The sequence below is a fragment of the Rhineura floridana genome, chromosome 6 (genome assembly GCF_030035675.1).
Source record: "Rhineura floridana isolate rRhiFlo1 chromosome 6, rRhiFlo1.hap2, whole genome shotgun sequence".
In the NCBI taxonomy this organism is placed as follows: Eukaryota; Metazoa; Chordata; class Lepidosauria; order Squamata; family Rhineuridae; genus Rhineura; species Rhineura floridana.
Genome location: NC_084485.1, coordinates 32,518,773 through 32,544,740, shown reverse-complemented (window position 1 = coordinate 32,544,740; position 25,968 = coordinate 32,518,773). Strand labels below are relative to the sequence as shown.

The 25,968-nt window shown below is 40.9% G+C and overlaps 1 protein-coding gene across 3 annotated transcripts in view; it reads right to left on the bottom strand.

Moving 5' to 3' along the window:
- The window catches only part of SULF2 (sulfatase 2), a 147,288-nt gene that overhangs the window by 21,577 nt on the left and 99,743 nt on the right, over positions 1-25,968 (bottom strand). For all 3 annotated transcript variants that reach the window (XM_061631363.1, XM_061631362.1, XM_061631364.1), the window contains one exon: positions 10,229-10,436. In XM_061631363.1, coding sequence (XP_061487347.1) covers positions 10,229-10,436 — 208 coding nt within the window. The remainder of the gene's footprint in view (positions 1-10,228; positions 10,437-25,968) is intronic.

Sequence of the window (25,968 nt, the reverse complement as noted above, 5' to 3'; positions counted from 1 at the left end):
ATTGGCTCTCTCTGGCTGAGATTATCTTTCTGCTGGTGTGGAATTATCCAAGTTTTTAGGTTGTATAACAATACACATACACATACAGTATTGGTCCATTCAAGAAAGTACTGGGATCAGTAAGTGCTACCTTTGCAGTGGGAAGAACCTGATGACTTGTCTCTTAGCCTCAATTTCCCACCTACAAAGAGGGAATAATAAACCCTACGTGGATTCCTGTGATAGATCACAACTAAATTGGGCAAGAGCTTCGTAAATTTGTACGATATGCATGAGGGGTAGCAGCAACAATGACAATAGCGATAAGCAGTTGTGTATGGGGGTGGTGGATTTTTTAAACAGAATGTTCCTACACATTCGTTTTTCTTTCAAATGATTTACTTATACACACTAGATGGCAGTAGAAGCTCAGAATGCTGAAAGGAAGAGAATTCTGTCCATTGACAACTTTCCAAGAATCCCAAATGCAAGTGTCACATAAGAACCTTTGTGAAGGTTTCTGGTGGACTTGGCTTTAAATTTCCTCAGATACAGAATCCTTAACTTTCCCTATGGAGACCCTTCTAAGAGATATCTGAGTTAAAAACATTTTCTCATTTATTCTCTCTACCTGGTCTCTCATACCAAGCAAAGCTTTCACTTTTCTATCAAACGGGCTGTGGCTCAGTTCTACAGCATCTGCTTTGCATGCAGAAGGTCCCACATTCAATCCCCAGCACAGACCCATCTAAACCCCTGGTGAACCACTACCAGTCAGAGCAGACAGTACTGAGCTACATGGACCAATGTCCTGGCTCAGTATAAGGCAACTTCCTGTGTTCATGCTCCTGATCTTTGGCTGTTGCTGGCAGTGTTTGGGGGGAAAGCCCTAGCAGAATGACATTAAGAGAAGTCTGCCATGAATTTTCAGTGTTGGTCCCTCTCATTTATAATAACATTTAATTTTACTCTTGTTAGATGGCTTTACACAAGCCACTGTATCTCAACCACTGCCACCCTACATTATCAGCAATATTGAGATAATTATACTGAACTACCTTAGAGGGCCTACTGAGATAATGCATGAGAAATGCTTCAAGCCCTTAAGAGAACTGGTACATAAATACGAAACTTAAATTTTAAGTATTTATTATTGTAAGTCTTTCAGCCCCTTTCCTGATAACTCTCACACTGAATCATCATTTCATACTGTTTTCAGCAGACTGAGCTGATGAGTTCATTTACCTTCTTCACCACCTGGAACTCAAGCTTTCCACCTGAGGCTTAGCCAGATGAATCATAGCCCAAGGGGGGAAATAGGCCCCAATTTATGGAACATTTGACTAAAATGAGGGAACTCCCTTCCTTTTCAGTATCAAGAGGAAGTTCCAAGGAGCTACACCCAAATAGTTAGAAGAAACAAAGGCAGGCTTTCTTTAACAAGAATCAGCTTCCTTTTGCTGTGGTCCCTTGTACCAATTTCTTTTCAAGTTTGTAAATACAGAATAAAATGCTGATAAAAAAATTTAACCACCCGCAACCAACAGCAAATGGGGCCCATTGGGTTGCATGCGTTCCAAAGAACAGATATTTGTACAAGTGGAATGGAGGAGAGGGTATTCAAATATATTGTTGAAATGATGCCACCATGGTCAACTTTAAGTTGCTATGAAAGTCTGTATCTAACCTAGTCTGTAAATTTAATTGGTTTTGGGGACCGTTGTAGGAGGATTGTTAGTTAGTTTGATTGACTGATTAAAAACCACTCTAGGTTGACTCCATCACGAGTCAGTTTGATAGCAAAATAAGAAAAAGAGCTGATCTTTCTGTGTGTTATGTTGTGAGATTGCAGGGCAATGCCTGGAATAGTTACAATAATTGTAGTGAAAAACAAGGTAATGTTTTCTAAGAAAACAATACACTTTTCACACCTGATTACTAGTTTCCATGTGCCAAACCAATCACTTATTCTTCAGATCATGGATAAATGACGGTTCTCTCAAGAAAAGCAGAGGGTCTTGAATGAATCCCGGATAGCTTTTGTATCCTAGGATTTCCCCCAGAACATTTTTTTCTGTATAAAGTAGAAGCCTAAGTCGTGACATTCTGATGAACAAAGGTAGAGATCTGTCCCCTCTTACCACTGAGGCATTAGCTTAGATCAGTTACTGGATGCGTCATCTTTTAATTTAAAAAAAGTTTTTTTCACACTTAACACAAAAAATTAACATAGTAGCATAACAAGTCAGCCATACACCACAGCTTCACCCCAGGGCGGCAAACAAAAACACTAAAAACACTCTAAAATATCTTAAAAACAAAAGACTTTAAAACATATTAAAACAAAACTTTAAAAACATTGTTCATTGCATGTTTTTGGACATACAAATTTCACTCAAGCATAGGAAGTGCATACTGTGTGGATCTGGGTTAAAAACATTTCACTGTGTCAGTCCAAATTTTGACTAAAATCTGTCAAGAAATATGGAAAACTAAACAATGGCCCACAGACTGGAAGTGTTCCGTATACATCCCAATTCCAAAGAAAGGGGATCCCAGGAAATGCAGTAATTATTGAACTATTGCCTTAATATCCCACGCAAGTAAAGTAATGCTCAAGATTCTACAACAAAGGCTCTTACCATATATGGAGCGAGAAATGCCAGACGTCCAAGCTGGATTTAGAAAGGGAAGAGGTACCAGAGATCATATCACAAACATACGTTGGATAATGGAACGGACCAAGGAATTTCAGAAGAAAATCACCCTGTGCTTTATAGATTACAGCAAAGCCTTTGACTGTGTAGATCATGAAAAACTATGGAATGCTTTAAAAGAAATGGGGGTGCCACAGCATCTGATTGTCCTGATGTACAACCTATACTCTGCACAAGAGGCTACTGTAAGGACAGAATATGGAGAAACCGATTGGTTCCCCATCGGAAAGGGTGTGAGACAGGGGTGTATTTTATCACCCTATTTATTTAATCTATACGCAGAACATATCATACGGAAAGCAGGATTGGACCAAGAAGAAGGAGGTGTGAAAATTGGAGGGAGAAATATCAATAATTTAAGATATGCAGACGATACCATACTACTAGCAGAAACCAGTAATGATTTGAAACGAATGCTGATGAAAGCACAAAAGCAGGACTACAGCTGAACATCAAAAAGACTAAAGTAATGACAACAGAAGATTTATGCAACTTTACAGTGGACAATGAGGACATTGAACTTGTCAAGGATTATCAATACCTTGGCACAATCATTAACCAAAATGGAGACAATAGTCAAGAAATCAGAAGAAGGCTAGGACTGGGGAGGGCAGCTGTGAGAGAACTAGAAAAGGTCCTCAAATGTAAAGATGTATCACTGAACACCAAAGTCAGGATCATTCAGACCATGGTATTTCCGATCTCTCTGTATGGATGTGAAAGTTGGACAGTGAAAAAAGCTGATAAGAGAAAAATCAACACATTTGAAATGTGGTGTTGGAGAAGAGTTTTGTGGATACCATGGACTGGAAAAAACAAATAATTGGCTGTTAGATCAAATTAAACCAGAACTATCACTAGAAGCTAAAATGATGAAACTGAGGTTATCATACTTTGGACATATCATGAGAAGACATGATTCACTAGAAAAGATAATAATGCTTGGAAAAACAGAAGGAAGTAGAAAAAGAGGAAGGCCAAACAAGAGATGGATTGATTCCATAAAGGAAGCCACAGACCTGAACTTACAAGATCTGAACAGGGTGGTTCATGACAGATGCTCTTGGAGGTCACTGATTCATAGGGTCGCCGTAAGTCATAGTCGACTTGGAGGCACGTAACAACAACAATGTTAATTAAGTAACAAGTATCAAAAGACAAGAGTCAACAATTGGGCATAAATTGGGGTCAACAATTGGGCATAAATGAACCAGCTATGTTAGGTGTTAAAAAAGAGTTGCCTTTTTGTAAGATAGAAACATCTTGGTTAGTGCCATAAGGAATATGCAAAAGTCATTGAACCATAAGATATACATACAACTGTTGTGCGATTTGTAAGTTGCATTGAGACATTTTCTTTGTAGAAAGTGATGAGTAATAATAAATTGTGTACCTTGAATGGTCCGTTTCCTGGAACAATGTTCTCCAAAGAAATGACAGGCCTCTATGAGGCCCTACTTCTTTCTCACACAAGCTGCAGAGTAATGTAAGACTCTTAATAGCAAAATCCAAACCCAAGATTCTTTAGGATGAGACTTTGGATTTGGTAGACCTTGGGCTGTCCCAGCTGAATCAGGGCTCAGTTGGGGCTACACTGGCATTAAGACCCTTACCACAATTGAGCTGGAGACACATCAGTATAAGTCCCTAACCTCAACTCAGCTGGAGGTCAGCCAGTGGAATGTAAACTGGTGGAACTTATGCTGGCAAAAATCCAAAGGGGGGGACATTTGGGGTGTGTGGCAAGGGTGGGCTGGGCAAGGAGAGACTTGCACCTATTCCAACCCTCTTTCAGCTTGGTCATATGAAATTCCTCTTGTGCTGCCTACTCAGCCAAATTCCTGTGCTGCCTACTCAGGGTTTGGAATTGTATTTTGGGAGAATCCCTCTAGCAGTTGTGTTAGACAATATATTTATTAGGTTAGAGTTATAGTTCTCTAGGGGTCTGACTCTGTGCTCCCTGAGGTATAAAGTAATTTCCTGTCAGGTGATATCAATACTTTTTAGTTGGTCAGCTCTAACTAGTTTCCTGCAGTTAGTTTTCCCTCCAAAACGTACCTCAGTTTGTTTCAGCCACTGGCAGAGGTGGCAGCAGGCCTCAGAGCTCCAGAGGACAATACTCCTTTTTTACCTCTCTTTCTGTCAGAAGCTACCACTCCCACCAAGCAATCTTCAAAACTGTACCTGAAAACCCATATTTCTTAAAGGACTATTTCTCCCATTGAACCTACCTTCTCAACAATCCTACAGTCAACAATAGAATAATCTTAGCATTTTAGCATGTGTTTTTAAATTGCTTTTTAAAAATGTGTTTTTAAATTTGTGTATTTGTTTTTAATGTTTTTAATTGTTGTAAACCACCCAGAGAGCTTTGGCTATGGGGTCGTATACAAATGCAATAATAAATAAATAAATAAATAAATAAATAATCTGCCATTAAATTCCACCATCATCACCATCCTCAGTTCACTATCCCCAGACGCTGTACGTTTTCTTTTCTTTGTGGTTAAGAAAATAGTGCCTGACTGTCTGACAAAGTGTGTTTCAGAAACATGGGCTCAGAACATCTCCCGAACAGAGTTTGGAATAGGGGTAACTTACACCTGCAGACAGTGTATTATGCCAGCATAGGTTACATTACTTTGTTAGTGTTGTTTTGCTATAGAATGACATACATTAGTAGGGTATATATGATTAACCACCATTTGCTGCTGTCATTTCTTCCTGAAAATCCCACTCAAACCCTCATTCTCTTGCATCATGCCCCTATGATTGCAAGCTCTTTGTCTAGGATTTTAACTTGTTTACGGTACTGTATGTCTGTTTCCATGAAGCCCAAACCATATGAAGGTTGGGTTCCTCTAACAGAGGCGTGGAAAACCTTTGGCCCTCCAGATGTTGCTGAACTACAACTCCAATCATTGTTGGCTATGCTTGGATGATGGGAATTGTTGTTCAGCAACATCTGGAGGGCCAAAGGGTTCCCCACTCCTGCACTAATTCTACATTGTACCTATGGATTCTGACCAAAGGGCCATTTTCTGTTTGTTTGTTTATTTATTTATTATTTGATTTATATCCCGCCCTTCCTCCCAAACCGTGTGCTTTACTTATGGATTAATTGCTACTGGGATACAGTAACCAGTTTGTAAGGCTGTCAGCCTGTCAGAGTATGTGTTAATTTCACTTAGGCTTTGATAATTCCACTCTGTTTGGCAATTTTGTCACCTCCATTTTCAACAAAATGACACGTGGGGCTCCTATATTGACAGAGAACGCAAATATACTCGGTGACAGTTATTTGGAGGATGCCACACTATACAGGAGGGGGTTTTCAGACAGGGTTTCCTAAATCCTTCATCTATTTACAATTTGATGACAGCATCTTTCCCATGTGCAGGACAAAGTTTTCAAAAGAAACTCGTGAAATTTAGCACAGAAATACACACATTGACTTCTTTCACATACTTCATTTGCTTCTACATGTATGCATGTAAATATTTCCCCAAAAAATCTTGTGTAAGGATTTCTGCAAAACAGGGTGTGGATGTCTGCACAGAATCTAAATATTAGGAGCTTTCAGTATAATTATCAATTGGGCTAAAACAGTTTGACAGGGCAAGGAAAGTGAAATCCCTGGTCTGCTCCTCTTATTGTCTCATGTAAAAATGGTCTGAAATGTCCCACTGAGCCATGCTGTCTATGCCATATACAAAAACTGTAAAATGCAGGGAAATCAAATTTACATTCTAAGCAGCATTCATTTCACATTAGCAGCATTAGACAGATTTCAGCACAAAGCCAATTTTAAGCCTTGTGTGTGAAAACATGATGCCACCCTTAGGAATGGCCACATGAAAGACTGTATCTCAGTGGCAGAGCATATGCTTTGCATACAGATGTTCCCAGGTACAAGTCTTGGCATCTTCAGGGACACCTATATGAAACTCTGGAGAACCAATGCCAGTCAGTGTAGAGTAGGGATGGCTAAGATGTGAGCCTCCAGAAGTTGCTGGACTACAACTCTCAGAGAGCCGGTACATTATAGAACTTGCCTTCCTTTGTTAATCCCACACTGGGCACTTCTGCAAAGCAGCCAGTCATTCTTGGTGAGTCAATGGTACAGCTTGTTCTTCTCCAAACCCTCCCCTTACACAGTCTATCCCCAGCCTGAACAGAAAGATGGGAGCCAGGGAAGCAATCTGAGAGCAGCATGGGAGAGGGAGGATCAGGAGAGGATCACAACACTTGCTAAGAGAACTGGAGAGCTGCAAGATCTCCATTTCTGATTTATCTAAACAGCACAAAAAATCATAAAATGAAGCACAAATTAAAATGAATGAGAAAGGGGGTGAAAAACAAACAACATATTTAATAAAAGAGAAAATAAAACAGAATGTGGGTGAAAAAACTGCCCCTGTATAAAAATAGTTGATTACTAGAAAAATGCAGTCTCCCAACAAGCAGAAATACCAATTAACTAAAGGAAAAATATCTGGATCTTTTACAAGAGTGATTAATCTGTAAAAGCTGTAAAAACAAATTTGTGAAGGCTAATCTGTATGGTTTCTGGACCATACCTGGGTCCCTCAAAAATCTGTGTGCCCCCCCAATCTCCCAACAGTTTTATGGCGGTGGCAGTTGTTTTTTTAATGGCCACTACTGTTTCATTTATATCCTGCCCTTTCTTACAAAAGGAGCCCAGGGTAGGATATAAATATAATAAAGAAATAAACAAATTGTTGTTGTTAAATTTCTCTCCTGCTCTTCTTCCCAAAATAACCCAAGATGGCAATCAACAAAGTAGCAAAACAATACAATTAAAAAGAAAAAAAACTCATTCCAAAGTTCTTTGCTGTAGTGCTGATGTGTTCCTGTATGTATGCTCGTGTAGTATGGTGAGTACACATACTGTAGGAGTAGTGCATGTGTACATATGTTCGGTGGCCACAATAGCCACTAGCATGTAGCCCTCTGACTGTTGGCCAGTCTTCAATGAGGCTCCTGGCTGAAAACGTTAGCCACCTTTGGTGTATAACAAAGCAATTAACTCCTGTGCATTTACTGCGTGAACAACAGATTATCCAGAAAGACTCACCTGGAAACAGATAATTACACAGCTAACTAACAGGGGTGTTATGAGGTTATGGAAAGGTTGTAATAAGTACTTTGCCAATGCTTGACCTGTGTTAAGTACCATAAGTGATGTCATTTTGCCCCATTTATGCATAACCTTTTTAGCTGTCAAATCAAGTGCCTCCTGATTCTCCAGAAGTTGCTAACAAATTCATGGACCCGTGCTCACTGTTCCAAGATGTCTTCCTTCAAGAACAAGTTAATTGAACCACAGGCTCAATCATTATTTAAAGATTATCTGTTGTGCCAAATTTTCTAAGAAGCAAGAACAGCTGGCGATTTCACCTGAGAACCAGTAATTTTATTTACCTGATGAGTGGTTACTAATCAGCTTGCAAGGCAAATATAAGGGAAGAAAATCAATTTAAACTGCCTGTTTGAAGCTTGTGCCAGGTCATTACCAAGAAAGCCTAATCTGCTAAATAATTAAGACTCTGCATTTGTAGAGCAAGACGAAAGAAACTTTACAGATGAATAATAATTTTGAGCTGCTATCTTGGCTCTTTTAATCTATAATTAGACCATGCACTTCAAATATAGATATTGGCCTGACTCAAGTTTAAAAGCAGAGTCTGTAGTATAGGCTATGTCAAAAAGTACTTGGGCTTTGCCAAGGAAAGTCAACTTGCCTTAGAGGCAATTCTGCTTCAGTGTCAACCCTGGCATCTCTGGTCTATCACAGAAAGAAAACATTACATGCAAGCAGCTTTGGGAACAGCAAGTACACCCAACTTCATTAGTAACAAATGATGCTGCGACAACCTAGCTCTCTTCACTTGTTCTGTCCTCATACTCGTTCTCCTGCCATCACACAAGGGGAAGAGAGGGACCACACTCCATGTCCCCTGCTGGCTCCACTCTCTACAGCAGCCTTTCCCAACTGGTGTGCCTCCAGATGTTGTTGGACCACAACTCCCATCAGCCTCAGCCATTGGCAATGTTGGCTGAGGCTGATGGGAGTTGTGGTTCAACAACATCTGGAGGCACACCGGTTGGGAAAGGCTGCTCTACAGGTTAGGGAGCTGCTCTAGGCATATAGGCTTCCCAAGTGATGTAGAGCCTTGATCGAGCAGTGTTCTAAACTGCATGGTGAGCCCACTCACATAGAACATGCTCCATGCTTCACACTTTCCTGAATGATGGGTGGACAGTGGTGCCAGGAGGAGCCACACATCGACAGCGGCAGGGCCAGAAGAACAACCCCTTTCTACACACTTTGCCCCTTCATGCAAATAATGCTTGAGCAAGGTTCCTGAGAACTGTTCAAACACTAAACCAGCCTTCCTCAACTGGCACCCACCAGATGTTGTAGGGCCACAACGCCCATTGGCCCTAGCCATTTGCTGAGGTTGATGGAACTTGGGAGTCCAGCAACTTGTGGAAGGCACCAAGTTGGGGAAAGGTGCTCTAAACCCAGAGCATGTGAGGCCTCTGATGCACAACTGCATTTGGAGGGCTATGATTTCAATATTAATTCTGCCACTTTAAAATAACTTACCCCCACAGGGCGACAATGATCTGTGCAAGTAGATTTCTAGGTACTGAATATGAGGGCCTTGGAAGAATCGGGAAGAGGGGAGACCTTTTCCTAAGTCAACTTTTGTGCACCCTGTCAGCTGCTCTACTGCTAAACCGGAAGCAGGCATGGCAGCCATTTGGATGTGCCTTTAGCTGTGCTCAATGTAGCCCAGAAGTAACGTGAGGCTTCTAATTAACTCTGGGTTTTGCTTTTAATTTTTTTAAAAGCCTATTGAATGCTTTGAAGTTATTCCACACTCCTTCATATCTGATCTTGTTATTTCAAATTTAATTTTTAATGAATTGTGTACTTTTTTATTTTTGTAAGCCACCTTAAATATTGATTTGATAGAAAGGTGGTGTTAAAGTCTTTCAAATAAATGCAAAATATATAACTAAGGCATATAAAGTTGAACATACTGCTTTAAAACGCGAGCAAGATTAATATAGATATTTGAATAGATATTAGCTTTGGACCTAAGGACTTTCTCTTTCCATATGAGCCTGCCTACAAAGAGACTTTTCTTTGCATTCTTTTGGTTGCTTAGGTGCAACTGGCAAGGATCAGTTTAGAGTGACCCTTCTCTGGATTGCACATAGGCTGTGCAGCTGCCTACCCAATAAGGCTCATCTTGCTTCCCCCCCCTCCCTTTGAAAGTCGGTAATTGCCCTTTCTGAGCAGGGTCTTGGGCTGCCAAGTTGAAGCTACTTTGCTGATTCCTTTGAAAATATATTTGTTTTATCTGTTGCACTCCTGTCTTTTAACATTATATTTTTTCATGTTAAGATGTCATTATTGATTTTTCAGTGTGTCACAAGCTTCCCCAAGCACTTTTTTTTTTAACAGAAAAATGCAAGAAACTGGAGGATTCACTTACTCTTCTTGGAGAAGAACTTCTTTCGCCGCCCAATGGGGCTCAGCTTGTATTCATTCTCCTCACAGTTGCAGTCCTCACTGTTCCTGCTGTAGTACTTGGGCATGAGGTTGGAGACTCCTTTGCTGCTGCCTGGAGCAATAAGGCTAGCCATCCCTTTGCATTTGTGCAGCTTGAGCTTCCCACTGGCATCTTCTACGCACTGCCATTTCTGAAGTTTTTTTTTTTAAAAGGGAAACATTGTCATGATAAAGGAAAATGTTTTTTCTATGTACCCTCAATATTCAAAGTTGGTTTGTATTATCAGGAGATCAAATATCAGTCCCAAAGTAGACATTAACTTGGCAAAAACATTAAGAAACTTTGAGACAGCAATAGATGAATAAATAAATACCTTTATCAATTTTTCAAAGATGAAAAAACAATGTGGCATTCCATGTCCAAATTTAGTCAAACTTATCAAGCTACAAGACTGAACATGGTCTTGCAGTACAATACTATGCATGCTTACTCAACAGTAAGTTGCACTGTTTTTAGGAGTCTCATTTCTTAGTAAGTGTATTCAGGATTGAAGCCTCAGGATGAAATCCTGTGCCTACTTTCCTGGGGGTAAGTTCCATTGAACTCAGTGGGCCTTACTTTGGTAGACATGCTTTTGGGTACACGTGATTATTTTGATAAAGTCCTCCTCCTCCAAGCTAGAAACCTGTGGTACCTTTAGATCAAGACAGTTGTTAGTTCATATGCTTTGATCATATGAAGGAGATGTGAAAACCTCTTAAATTTTTTAAATTTAATTTTTTTAATTAAAGTCTGGGGTGTGCTTGAAAAATACTCAGATCTATCAATATGCATCAATGGCTATCTTTCTATAAATCTAGCAGCCTTGCACCCAGCATTGGGAATTGTATGAAACCAAAAAAATCAGTGTAGCTTTGAAATCAATAGGTAAAATCAATGCAGTTTTGAAAGGTTCAGTCCATCAACTTTATTCAAAATGCCATCTGACTGTATCCAAACATAGATGAAAACCTACTCCTTGATCTCAGGAACCATCATGCAAAATTTGGTTACGATATCTTAAGACTTGTCCAAATGTATAGCAAACAAACAGCTTTCCAAAATATATAGCAGATGAAAAGTTCAACATAGCAAATTAAATATGGATTAGGTATGAAGTAGTTACAATTTTAAGGTACTTTAAAACATGGGCAATAACTTAAGACAGATTTCAATATTCAGAATCTACAACATCAAATATTTTCAACTGAGAAGTTATCTGAACACCGCAATTAGGAAGAACTTTTTAAGAACATCTATGTCTGAAATTGATCCTTACCAGTATAAGAACAAAATGATTGTTATCAAACTGTTCCAGCTAACTGTAACAGAGAATATACAGAATGGAAGTAATTTTAAAGCATGATGTGAAACAGAATAGAATATGGTTGCTTTTTTAAGGTGGAGCACCAAAGTCTATTTTTATAAATATAAAACATAAAATACTGCTGCTATCGAACATCAAACAAGATGAAAAAATATTGAGATTGTTTTCTGTTATAAGACAAGGAAATGGAACCTGCCTCTAAAGTAAATAGACTCCAAACAATCTAGGACAGTTTTTATAGACAAGACCTGCCCCTTAATTCATGACCAGGAAGTTATAGTGAACTACTATCGACTCTCCCTCTGAAACCCTATATAACCAGCTCCTGATGGTCCATTTCTTTCAAACAGCAAGTGGCTTCATTTTGAATCATTAGCAGCCTCTGAATAGTTTTGAAGGACAAGTCCATCACAGAAGTCAGGTCAAACTTATCAAACTACAAGACTGAACATGGTCTTGCAATACAATACTATGCATGTTTACTCAAAAGTAAGTTCCACTGTTTTTAGGGGTCTTATTTCTTAGTAAGTCTGGCTTTTATAACACTAACAGTTGGTTCTTACTGAGCATACCTGGGCTTATCATTCACTCCAATGCTAAATTTCTTAAATTAATTAAAAATCAGCTAGGCCTTTTTTAACTTTTAAACTGCAGAAGATGGAGATCAGAGTATGGGGCAAGGTCAGTAATAGGATTACAGGCACTCTGTGAACATGGTTGATTTTTAATGAATTTCAACAAATTATGAGAACTTTGATGGAAAATAGACCAAAAAGGGTCTGGTTTTTTTCTCTCTCTTTACACTTTGAACTCTCGATTCTCTCTGACTGTTTTGCGTATCACCATGAAAACTTAGAGGGTTGTTAAGCAAGCATTTCCGAGTTCAGGACTATAAGTTTTGTAAGGTTTTGTTTTAAAATGAGCTAATGGGAAGCATCAGAATGGCATGGGGGTATTTTCAATTTAACATTGCGGAATGCAAAAAATCCATGCTGGCTATAGTATACAGCCACTCTCATGGCTGTATAATATAGGCTAGTAGTCCCACATGTTTCAGTATAAAGAATCAGAACTTAGTAGAATTACTACAGAGTAACTTAGGCTTCATTGATTTTGCTCTGAACTAAATAGTTTTGATGGCAAGGGGTGGGGAGATCACAAATGTTGAGGGAGACTAATAAGAAAAGGCTTCTGCACCTGCATTCCCTCTGGGTTCTATTCAGCAGACCCAATTAGATTAATGGTCCTAAGTTAACTGTGCCTATTAACTTCAACAGGTGTACTCTGAGTATGACCAACATTGGACTTAACCCTCTGTGTCCAATGCATAAAATGGAAATGGACTGCCTTCAAGTTGATTCCGACTTATGGCAACCCTATGAATAGGGTTTTCATGGTAAGCAGTATTCAGAGGTTGTTTACCATTGCCTTCCTCTGAGGCTGAGAGGCAGTGACTGGCCCAAGGTCACCCAGTGAGCTTCATGGCTGTGTGGGGATTCGAACCATGGTCTCCCAGGTCATAGTCCAACACCTTAACCACTGCATCACACTTATGTTTATGTAGCCACAATAACACCATCAACACAGAAGAGAAAGATATTATCAGACTTAGCGAAACACCAAGGTTTGCAGAAGGACAGAAAAAGCCTAAGAGTCAATGGGCACAGAATGCTAATTGACTGATTTGCGGGGGTAGGGTGGAAAGGGGAATGGAATATCATGATGGATGGAGAAGGGCATGACTGGAGCTCTCCACACTGCAACATTTTGTTTCTTCCTGAGGAAGCACATCAACACATTAAATGTTCAATTACTGAGTGGAATTAGGGAAAATCTGGGTGGGAAAAGGCCGGAATGGCTATGTCTGGGCTTTTTCTTTCGACCAACCCTGTAGCTCTTTAACCTCAGAGGAAGATGGGGGGGGGAGGCAGAGAGAGGAGCAAAGAACTTGTGACTTAGATTCAATAAACTAAATACGCAATAAAACAAAAAGTATTTCAGTTTTAAATATTAAAGGCTGTCTGTTACTGTTCCAAGTTATTTTGTAGTTTAAAAATATTAGCCTCTTGGTTTCAATTACTCTGGTTTACAAATTTCTGGATTTATGACTCTGCACCATTGGGAATGTTTTGCAAACTTCTTGTTCTTGTTTTCTGAAGACAGGGAAACAGCTCTTACATGAAGCAACAATTTACAGCTGGCTTTGAAGTGAGAATGCATACAATTTCTTGTGGCTTAAAAAAATCTCTTTTTTTTGGGCAACAATTCTTCCATTACTCTTTAGTTGCAAACAACATATATCATTTGTCAATCCTGTTGTCAATTCTTGCTGCATCTAGTCACTTCCAGATATTACTGATTGTGAAATGGTGGTGCTACTGGCATAGGCACCTGTTTGGATTCGTTCATGTGATATCATGCGAACATATCCTGCCCAATGTGAGCATTTTAAAAGGGTTTTCAAGAAGCAATGTGTTTTGCTTTCACATTTTTAAAACGTTCTTCACAGGGTGAGGTTTCTCTGCTGTAGGGCTTGAGCGTTGATGTGGTTAATGCAATTTTAGGCAGCAGGAATAGAACCATAGTCAGTTCACAAGAATTAGTTCTACTTTATCCTGCACTAGTCCAACCACATATGGAACACTGCATCCTGATCTGGGCACACCACACTTGAAGAAAGATGTAGACTTAGAACAGAAGAACAGAAGAGCCTGCTGGATCAGGCCAGTGGCCCATGCAGTCAAGCATCCTATTCTCACTGTGGCCATCCAGATGCCCATAGGAAGACTGCAAGCAGGACCTGAGTGCATGTGCCTTCTCCCCTCCACAGTTTCCAGCAAGTGGTATTAAGAAGCATACTGCCTCCTACTGTGGAGGCAAAGCATAGCCATTATGGCTATTAGCCTTTGATAGCATGATCCTCCATGAATTTGTCTAATCCTCTTAAAGTTGTCCAAGTTGGTGACCATCACTGACTCTGCTGGGAGTGAGTTCCATAGCTTAACTATGTGCTGTGTGAAGAAGTGCTTTCTTTTATCTGTCCTGAGTCTTCCAGCATTCACATTGCCTTCCTCTGAGGCTGAGAGGCAGTGACTGGCCCAAGGTCATCCAATGAGAATCATGGCTGTGTGCGAATTCTCACGTGAAATCAAAGTCTGGTGTGGGTGTGGCCCCCTGATCAGGCAAGCCTGTGAGTCTGCCTTTTAGAGCACTGATGGTTCTTACTGAGCATGCCTGACATTATAATTGAGTTCAAGCCAAAATTTCTTAAGTTAATTAAAAATCAGCCAGGCATTTTTTTAACTTTTAAACTGCGGAAGATGAAGGTCAGAGTATAGGGCAAGGTCAGTAATAGGATTCCAGGTACTCTGTGAACATGGCTGATTTTTAATTAATTTCAACAGATTATGAGAACTCTGACAAATAAGCCCAAAAGGGCTCTGGGTTTTTCTCTCTCTCTTTTTTGACTTTGAACTCTCTATTCTCTCTGTTTTGTGTATTGCCATAAAAATTTAGTGGGTTGTTAAGCAAGTGTTGCTGAGTTCAGGACTATAAGTTTTGTAAGATTTTGTTTTAAAATGAGCTTATGGGAAGCATCAGAATGGCATGGGGGTATGTTCAATTTAACATTGTGGAATGTGAAAAATCCACTCTGGCTATAGTATACAGCCACTCTCGTGGCTGTATAATTTTGGAAATCTAGAGGCATCTAACAGGCTCTATACTCATTCTTTGACACCTCTAGCATCAAGGAGGGCATAATTTAAGAAGAAAGCAGCCTATCAAGTCTTGACAAGTGTAAGGGGAAGGCTACATGGCTGGAGGTCATAAATTGCAACATATTTCAATCAGTCCATTCCAGTAATTAAAAGGATTCCTGTGCTCAGCTCTGCTAAATATTTCTTAGTACAAGTAAGGTTTATTTAAATGCAATCAAGTGAAAATCCAGACTAATATCCCAAATGGCAAGTAATAATTGGCATCTACATAGAAATCAATGGGCATGCCTGTACCTTCTCCAGAATTTGGCAGAAACATTCTCACTCCTCTTTCAACACTAGAACTTTCCCTCCCCCTACTTTTAGTAACGTCCCACTGTTATTAGCTGTAAGCAACTTTGCTATCTTGTAAGTGCAAGTAAAGTTTTAACTCCCCCCCTTTCATTTCAATAACACAGTCAGTCATTTACGCAACTCAATAGATGTAGCATGATAACATGAATAATTCAATGAGTTCAGCAAATTGCAGAAATTTGCAACTGTTGCTAATGCTCCCCAATTAAACTGTTTCTGAGTAAGTGTTATTAATGTAATCTCTTACATTGGTGACCTATCCTGATGGGTATGTGGAAGTCATGTGGTCTAAATCCAAAATAGCACTCAGTCTTTATTCTATTAGAATTTGCACAAAAATGGGGGAAAGTAATAGCTAGCTCTTACGCAAACATGTTTAGCTAATGTTTGGAGGCTCTTGAAAGTTTTGTTTTTTTAAAAAAACATACTATTTTAGACTAAAGTGGCATTTGATATTCATTCATGTTATTCCTGGGAAGAATATGGCACTGTATTTTGCACTGGGGACAACATTATAACAAGACATTATAACAAGATTATACCCAGCGGATCACTGCGGCTCTGCAGGTGAGGGCCTCCTGCAGATACCATCTTATTCTCTATTATTCATTTGTATATTATTTGATTTATATCCCGCCCTTCCTCCCAGCAGGAGCCCAGGGCGGCAAGCAAAAGCACTCACTAAAAACACTTTAAAACACCATAAGAACACACATTAAAATACATTAAAACAAAACAAATTTAAAAACATTTTAATAAGCTTTGAAGTTTTTTTTTTAAAAAGGTTAAAAAGCATAGGTTGGTTTTTTTAAAAGGTTTAAAAGCATATTAAAAAGCAATTCCAACACAGACACAGACTGTGATAAGGTCTCAACTTAAAAGGTTTATTGAAAGAGGAAGGTCTTCAGTAGGAGCCAAAAGGATAACAGAGATGGCGCCTGTCTCATATTTAAGGGGAGGGAGTTCCACAGGGTAGGTGCCCCCAAATTAAAGGTCCGTTTCCTATGTTGTGCAGAACAGACCTCCTGATAAGATGGTATCTCCAGGAGGCCCTCACCTGCAGAATGCAGTGATCGACTGGGTATATAAGGGATAAGACAGTCTTTCAGGTATCCTGGTCCCAAGCTGTATAGGGCTTTGTACACCAAAACTAAAACCTTGAACTTGGCCTGGTAGCAAATGGACAGCCAGTGCAATTCTTTCAGCAGCAGGGTGACATGTTGCCAATACCCTGCCCCAGTGAACAGCCTCACTGCCGCATTTTACACTAGCAGCAGCTTCCGAACCAACCTCAAGGGCAGCCCCACATAGAGCACATTACAGTCATCCAGCCTGGAGATTACCAGTGTGAAGACAACAGTGGTCAGGCTATCCCAGTCCAGAAACGGCCACAGCTGTCTTACCAGCTGAAGCTGGTAAAAGGTATTCCTAGCCACTGAGGTCACCTGGGCCTCTAGCAACAAAGATGGATCCAGGAGCACCCCCAGACTACAGACCTGCTCTTTCAGAGGGAGTACAACCCCATCCAAAGCAGGCACCTGATCAATTATCTCAACTCGGGAACCACCAACCCACAGCACTTCCATCTTGCTAGGATTCAGACTCAGTTTATTGGCCCTCATCCAGCCCACCACCGAGTCCAGACAGCAGTCCAGGGCTTGCACGGCCTCTCCCAATCCAGATATTACAGAGAAATAGAGCTGGGTATGATCAGTGTACTGCTGACACCTTGCCACAAATCTCCTGATGACCGCTCCTGATGTTAAACAGCATGGGGGACAAGATGGTACCCTGCAGCACCATCATAAGTGCTAGGGGACTGAAAGACAATCACCCAATGCTATTATCTGAAAACGACCTTGGAGATAGGATCGGAACCACTGTAAAACAGTGCCTCCGATACCCATCTCACCAAGTCGGCCCAGAAGGATACCATGGTCAATGGTATCAAAGGCCACTGAGAGATCAAGTAAGAGCAACAGCGTCTCACTCCCCCTGTCCTTCTCCTGATAAAGGTCATCCATCAGGGCGGCCAAGGCCGATTCAGTCCCATAACCAGGCCTGAACCCAGATTGGGATGGGTCAAGATAATCTGTTTCATCCAAGAGTGCTTGCAATTGCTGCGCCACAACCATCTCAATCACCTTCCCTAAAAAGGGGTTTTTGCAACTGGTCAGTAATTGTCGCAGACCAATGGGCCCAGGGTGGGCTTTTTCAGGAGCAGTCAGATCACTACCTCTTTCGAGGCGGCTGGAACCACTCCCTCCTGCAATGATGCGTTGACCACACCCTGGATCCACTCAGTCAAACCCCCTCAGCAAGCTTTAATACACCAAGAAGGGCAAGGGTCGAGAGGACACATTGCTGACTGCATCATTGCAAGCATCTTGTCTACGTCATCAGGCTGCATCAACTGAAACCGTTCCCAAGACGTTGCAGCAGATGTTACACTGGATACCTCATTGGGGACTACAGTACATGTGGATGGGGCATCAAGACTACTACGGAGGCAAGCAACTTTACCCTCAAAGTGCTTTGCAAACAATTAACAGTAGACCTCTGAAGGGTCTAAGACTCCATTTCCTAGAGTTGATACCAACAGACCCCTGACAATACAGGAAAGCTCCACCGGACAGCTACTTGAGGATGCGATGGAGGCAGAGAAGTGGGCCTTCTTCGCCACCCTCACCGCCACACAGTAGGCATGGTTATGATGTTTTACTTGTGCCCGATCAGCCTCACAGCACGTCTTTCGCCATTTGTGCTCTAGCCATCGTCCAGCCTGTTTTGTTGCCCTTAGCTCACTGGTGTACCAAGGTGCAAACCGGGCTCCACAATGCCAGAGAGGCACTCGGGGCAACCGTGTCAAGAGCCCATAGCGTGACAAGGGCTTCAACAGGGTCACCTGCTTTATCTACTGGGAACTCCCCCAGGGCATTCAGGAATCCAGTGGATTCCATTAGTCTCCGGAGGCGGACCATCTTAATGTTTCAGGAGGTCTGTTCTGCACAACATAGGAAACAGACCTTTAGTGTCGCAGCACCTACCCTGTGGAATTCCCTCCCCTTAAATATGAGGCAGGCGCCATCTCTGCTATCTTTTCAGCACTTATTGAAGGCCTTCCTCTTTCAACAAGCCTTTTAAGGTGAGACCTTATCCCAGTCTGTGTCTGTGTTGGAATTGCTTTTTAATGTGTTTTCAAACTTGTTTTAAAACAATACGTTTTTAACCTTTTATTTTAAAGGTGTCTTGAAAGCTTTTTTAAAAAGTGTTTTTAAAGTTGTTTTGTTTTAATGTATTTTAAAGTCTGTCTTTATGATGTTTTAAAGTGTTTTTAGTGCTTTCGTTTGCCACCCTGGGCTCCTGCTGGGAGGAAGGGCAGAATATAAATCAATCAATCAATAAATGAAAGACATCAGCAAAATTTCAACATGACAAAAAATTTGCTTATGATAGCATGACCTGTTAGGCTTCACTTAAATGTTCTATCTCAGATAATCTGAAGCACATTATGTATATTTTGCTAAAACATTAATAAAAATATCTGAAAACTGTCTTGCATAAGAATACACCTTTTTTTTATTTAATATTCCACACTGAACCTTCCACTTAAACGTCAATGTCCAAGTTTAGTTACTCTTTCAATAAAACACCAATTCAGAGGATAGTAGGAAGAAATGTTCCTTTTCCAATATGATCGCATGAAATTATGCCTCCTAATTTCCTTAGTCTTACTCCTTTTAACATTCACATAGCCCCCACTGCCAGACACATGCCAGACTTTGTATTTCTATTAAGAAGTCTTGACCTCTTTCCAAATCCCTGCTGCCACACAAAGCGACTTCACATCGTTGCCCTTCAAAGATTTCCTGCAACTGCAGCAATTACAGATGTTAACTCAAACTCATTACTTGGGGCTGTAATCAGTGATAAATAGCCATGACCTTCCTGGAAGGATTTTCTATTACTGGATGCAGTTTGTTGTTTTAGTCACTCGACACACAATCTTAATCTTAGAACACTGTCACCTGGATAAAGAGGAACAGAGACGAAGGATACAATCCTATATAGGGATGGACGAGAAATTTGATTCAGTTCACATTTCAAGTTGAAATTCACACTTTCCAAAACAATATGAGTATCAAAACATAGCCATCCTCCAAAATTCACACTTATTCAAATTTTGCAATGCAGTTAGCCAACCAAATCTTTACAAAAATGCATATATTAGGGAAAGTGTGCATAAAAATGAATATGAGTAAAAATACATTATATGATGAGAAATGGCTTGCACAAATGTGTACCTTAGTCAAAACCAGCTACAGAAATGTGTTCATTAAGAGAAATTTGCACTAAAATGCTAGAGAATTTTAATGAGAATTTTTTTAAAAAATGTGCAGATTGTTGCAGAAACAGGAATGAATTTAAGGTTGTGAAAATGACAAAATGAGAGAACCAAAATTGACAGATCTTTCCATCCCTAATCCTATACACATTTATGTGGAATTAAGTCCCATAGAACTCAATGGTGCTTACTTTGGGGCAGACATGCAGAGTAGTGCTGTTAATCAGTATAGCTACATTAGATTTTAACACATGGAATATCAAAACACTGAATTTGTTCTGGCAATATAACTTATCACAAAGATGATAATACCACTTAAGCTCACACCGGCATGAAAGGTGATATTCTAGCTGTTAGAAGTGAAACATTAGAAAGGCTCTATCCCCTGGTGGATTGGGGCCAGTCAAAATGATGATAGAATAAAATTATTCGGGTAAGAAAGGAATTTGGCTATTTCATCCCTACAACTTCAGAAGAAGAAGAAAAAAGGACCTGATTTAAGGACTCTAGTCTCAAATTCCACCTGCGGGAGGTAAATTTGTATCTGTCAAGGCAGCTTGCTTCATTATATCTAGAAACGTGAGTTGCTTCCCTTCTACAAAGCCACTTACTTCTCACCCCCAGTTGGACTGTATAGATTCTTATTCTTTTCCTCAATTGTTTTGGGTGAAATATTTGGGCATTTAGCAGCAAACACAGGCTTCCTACTCCTGTATTTGCCTGTGATGTATAACACTCCCTCGTTGACTGTTTTCCCTCTACTCTGGCTCTAAGACCACATTTCCGGGGTGGGGGAGAGGTATGTCAGGGTAGGATAAGAAAAATAGCAGGTGAAGGATTAAGTCAGGGATGGGGAACCTGAGGTCCTCCAGATACTGATGGTCTCCAACTCCCATGATCCCTGACCATTGCCTAAGGATGCCGGCTGGGATTGATGGGAGTTGGAGTCAAACAACAGCTGGAGGGCCTCAGGTGCCCTATCCTAGGCTTAAGCACTTGCTTACTGCCCATGGCTTTTCTCCTTAAAATGCCCCCATTTCCATTTTGCACATAGGAGGCAAACACAAAATTGACATCACATGGTTGCTGCCAAACACGTAACTCCAGTATTTCCAAGGTGTTGGGAATAATTTACATAGTCAATTTAGAGGAATTTAGTTTGGCAAGTCATTTGTTTGAATGCAGTGACACATATTGGCCCAGTTCACACGTCACATTAAATCATAGTTTCAAACCAACTGTGGTTTAATCATGCAAGCAAGCAGATGAAACAAGCCTGAGTCTGGCTTGTTATGGCTTGTGATTGATTTCCTACACCAAACCTCATGATTTGTTTGGGGAAAATGAATCGTAAGTCCAGGTTCCAACAACATGAGAAGCCAAACTCTGACTTGTTTCATCTGCAGCAGAGATGCAGGAGTGGGCCAGGAAAGTCATGGGAACTTCTGAGCAGCACGCACCATCACATTAAGCCACAGTTTGTTTTACAAACTATGGTTTAATGTGACATGCAAATATAACTCACAATAATGCTCCTGGCTCAAGCCAGGGCACAACAGGCAGTGCCCTCAGTGTACTATAAGGGATGAATAACATATTCCTTTTGGGAGGAAAATTTATAATAACCTGGCCGGAATGGAAACAAGTAATGGACTGGAAAGTCCATCATGTAACAGGAAAAATAAAAGCAGTAGGATAACTATGAGGCACCACAATCCAAATGACAGGGAGCTGGCAGAAAGGAGGCTGGCAGAAAGCCTTGCAGGATCCTCCTCCCACTTGGGAGTCACATGTACAAGCTGTCTGGAAAGCACCGGCTCCCATGATCAAGCCTCCTGGGGAGTAAGCACTCCCCATAGGCCACCATGGAAATGTTTTTACTGTGTCAGCCTTTGGCCGGAGGAGATTATGGATGGATCGGGCCTGGGGGAGGGCTCTGAATGTGAAGAGCCTCTTGCGCCATGCCCCATTTTGGGGGCTTTCACCAGCTTTCTGTCCACTGGGCTGGCCGTCCCAGGTGGTGTCGCAGCTCAGCTGCAGTGGAGAGAGCCTGGCAGTGCTGGAAGCCTGCCAGAGCAGCCAGGGGTCCACAGCATCCAACTCCCCCCAGCCCAGCAGAAAGGTGAGTTGGATTGTACCCTTATTTGTTATAGCAAATAAAAAATACAAAAAGAAAAGAAATTTAAAAAGAGAGTTCATCTCGTGGCATAAACCTTCATGAACTACTTCTTCAAATGTCCACTTCTTCAAATGCATTAAACATTACCCTCAGTAGGCAAATACACTGGCCATGATCACAAATCTTGATATGCCATAAACTATGGTTTATTGTGCAACAGCATATTGCTGTAGATGTCTAGCATAGCATAAGGTACAGCCCCTTCTTTGAGCCTTATCTGTACTGGTGGTGTCTTCAAGTTCCAACTGTGTTGGGAATTTCTGTGGAAAGCTCATCCAAACATTGCACCAACCCCATCATAGTTGCAACATCTCAGCTTAGGGGGTTATTAGTCTTTGCACAGATCTCATAGACCTTAAAGTCATAGTCACTGTTTCTATAGCAGGTTCTTGCTATGATGTATCCCATGTAATATAGACTCTGTCCTCCAGGACCAGTTAAAACTGTTGTTGTTTGCTGGAGTCTAGGCAGGTTAGAAAAAGACTTGTAAACACTCAGAAATTATGCTGAGATCTGCACCAGTGTCTATTTTAAACTTTATCAAGAGCCCACTGATTTGTAGTGATACTTCCCAAGGATCTGTGGAATTTTCCACCCGTGTGACTGAACCCAGAAAAAATTGTTCTTCACTTTTCTGCTGCTCCACAGTTTCACTCACCATTCTAGTGTGGCACACAGCGGCAAACTGACCTATCTTCTGACATTTGTGGCATTCTGCAACCTTTGCAGGACAGACTACTCCTTGTGTATGCCCTTTCCCATATCTTGTGCATCTAGGGGCTCTTATTTGAGCATTAGATGTTTGGCTGTATATTTGTTTCTGGTATTTTGGAGTTTGGGGCTTCCATTTCTGCAGGGGTTTCTGGGCTATTTCTTGCAGCCCTTTTAAAGCACCCTGGTCTTGGCCCTGGCCTTTTATAAGCTCTGAGTTTCTTATCATCTCCACAGCCCTCTCCAAAGTGAAATTGGATTCGATCTGCAGCTTCTGGGACAGGTCTTTATCCAAAATTCCCATTACCAATCAGTTTCTGAGCATTTCACTCCTGGTGTTCCCAGGTCATCAGCTTTCTCATGCAGCCATCTTATGTAGGCCTCTGCAGATTCCCCTGGTTTCTGATGTCTCTGATGAAAGCATGCCCTCTCATGAATGAGAATTTTCTTTGGCACAAAATATTCATCAAATTTCTCAAGGGCTAGGAGATAGTCATCCTGGTCCTCTGCAGCAGCAAACTCAAATGATTTAAATATCTGCTCTGCTTGCTGGCCCATGGCATAAATCAAGGAGCATACTTGAATTTCTTCCTTCTCTTCATTCAGTTTTGTAGCAATGCGGTATCTGGAAAACCTCTGCTTCCAATCTGGCCATGCTGCAGGCCTGGTGAAATCAAGGGCCTCTAGTGGGGAAAACTTTGCCATTGCTTTCTTTTGGTTTTTTTTTTCCAGTTGTCCCAGAAGCTCTGCTACTCTGGAGACACTATGAGGATTTCTTAACTTCTGACACCATGTTATATTGATCAGGATGAGACAGAGGATAAAATAGGGCTTCTTTATTTAATAATTCTTAAACAGTAAAACATCTGAGCTTGTTCTGTGCTAGGCTTCACCCAGCACACACATCACTGACTAACTCACTCCAGTAACTAAATCAGTCTAGTTCCCCCTAGGGCAGCCTTTCCCAACTTGTGGGCCACCAGGTGTTGCTGGACTACAACTCCCATCAGCCCCAGCATTCCTGACCATTGGACATGCTTGCTGGGGCTGATGGGACTTGTAGTCCAGCAACATCTGGTGGCCCACAAGTTGGGAAAGGTTGCCCTAGGGTATGTAATACCCTCTAGAGAAAGTTAACTCTTTCTTTGCTGTGCATCTAACCTAAAGACACATTTCACTACAGGAACAGAACTGCTGCACTCAAATCCTGCTTGCAGGCTTCCCATAGGCATCTGGTTGGCTGCTGTAAGAACAGACTGTTGGACTAGATGGGTCTTTGGCCTCATCCAGCAAAGCTCTTCTTATGTTCCTAACATAGCAGGGAGCTGTATACTACTCAGCATAAAAAATCACAGATTGAACCTCTTGCATCCCAGTTTCACAATTCTTCTTTTCTATACTTCAGTGTACATGTGTGTATACACAAGCGGGCATGTACTCACATATGTATGCCTAGCAGCTGAAGATAACACTTCATGTATTTCACAATGTGGGCTCTAGAACAGATAAGCTTTTGTCATAATAAACCTGTTGGCTTTAAGGTACCCACAACTCTCTTTTTTATGTGCATTGAAAGACTAACCCAAAAGACAAACCTTCAAAGTGCTGTGAATAATTTATTTGAGGAGGAGGGGGGGGAGGGGAAATCACTTAAGAAAATCAGAGTGTTCCATGCAAGTCACTCATCCTCTAGGGCAATTTTGATGTTACTCTCTACACCAGGAAAACAACGTGCTCACTTTAGATTACTCAGAAGAACATGCTTACATGCCTTGTAAAAAACCCCACTGTGGTTCTTGCCTGAATCTACCCACAGCTGCAAGCAATCCTCAGAGAAGTACATGGGGAGCATCAGAGGTTTTTCAAAGGTGAATCAAGGGGCAGCTTCAAAGATTAGGTTCAATCCATTACAGGAACAATCAGGAACAGCTGAGAAGTGGAAATGTAATGGAATCCCTGACCAGTCATACCACACTTTAAAATCAGATTTTTAATTAGTTGTTTAAAAGAAGAGTCTTGTAGATGGATTCATAGGTTTAAAGGGATGAAACTCTATTGGTTATCTTCTATTTATCAGTAGCTACTTTTCCATGAAAATTACATACATAGGGAGATTACTTAAATGCTTTTCTCAAAAGATTTTCCTAAATCAATAAGCTCTCTGCCATTTTTGCACGTTACATGTGAGACATCGCATAATGATGATCTTGGACAGCTATTTTATCTTCAATGCAAGCAATAGTTTTCCTTCCCTTCATCCAAAATAGTTCAGAACAGCTACTTTCATGCTGGGGCATGGAGTCATCCCATAAGGAAGTTTTACTAATCACATTGCTCATATTGTCATCTAGTGCTTAACTGGCAACGGAAGATGTAGGAGTTGGTACTGTCCCACTCAGAAGGCTTTGCATACCAGCAGTGTGGTGGAGGTGTTCAAAAATAGTTTTGGAAGCTTTCAAAAGTTTACAGAATGCCAAAGATAGTGAGATGTCTGCGACAGGAGTATGGGCCCAAAATAGCAATTCATCTGACACAACAAAGCTGTTTTTGGGCTCTTACACAAGAGTTGCACATCTTGGGAACCAAGAAATGCAACAAGACAACAGGAAATGGTAAAAGTCATCTCTGAGAATGTTTCCTTGCTACATCATCATTCATGATTGATTAAAATGGCATGACGTTTAAAGCTCATTTGGCCTATAATACAGGACTCCAGTATCTTTTGGAGTGCATTGTTGGAAGCTGGGGAAGAACAACTCTGGTTTGGGTTCTTTTGTTTGTATTCCAGAAGGAAGATAGAGTTAGGGTCCTCCAGCTGGCTAGGCTTTCCTACCTTTACCTGTGCTCTTCTCTACCTAACTTCCTTCCATTGTAAACTGATATGCTCAGGGACGCTGACATGCCTCTCCTTCCTTTGTCTTCTTCTTCATCTGTATGAGGAGAGAGGAGACATCTCTGTCTTTGCTCTCTCTCCTGAGCGATGAGGGCAATACCCAAATCTGGGCATTGTGCCTCCATCTTAGTTATTTAGTTAGAACTAGGTATGCC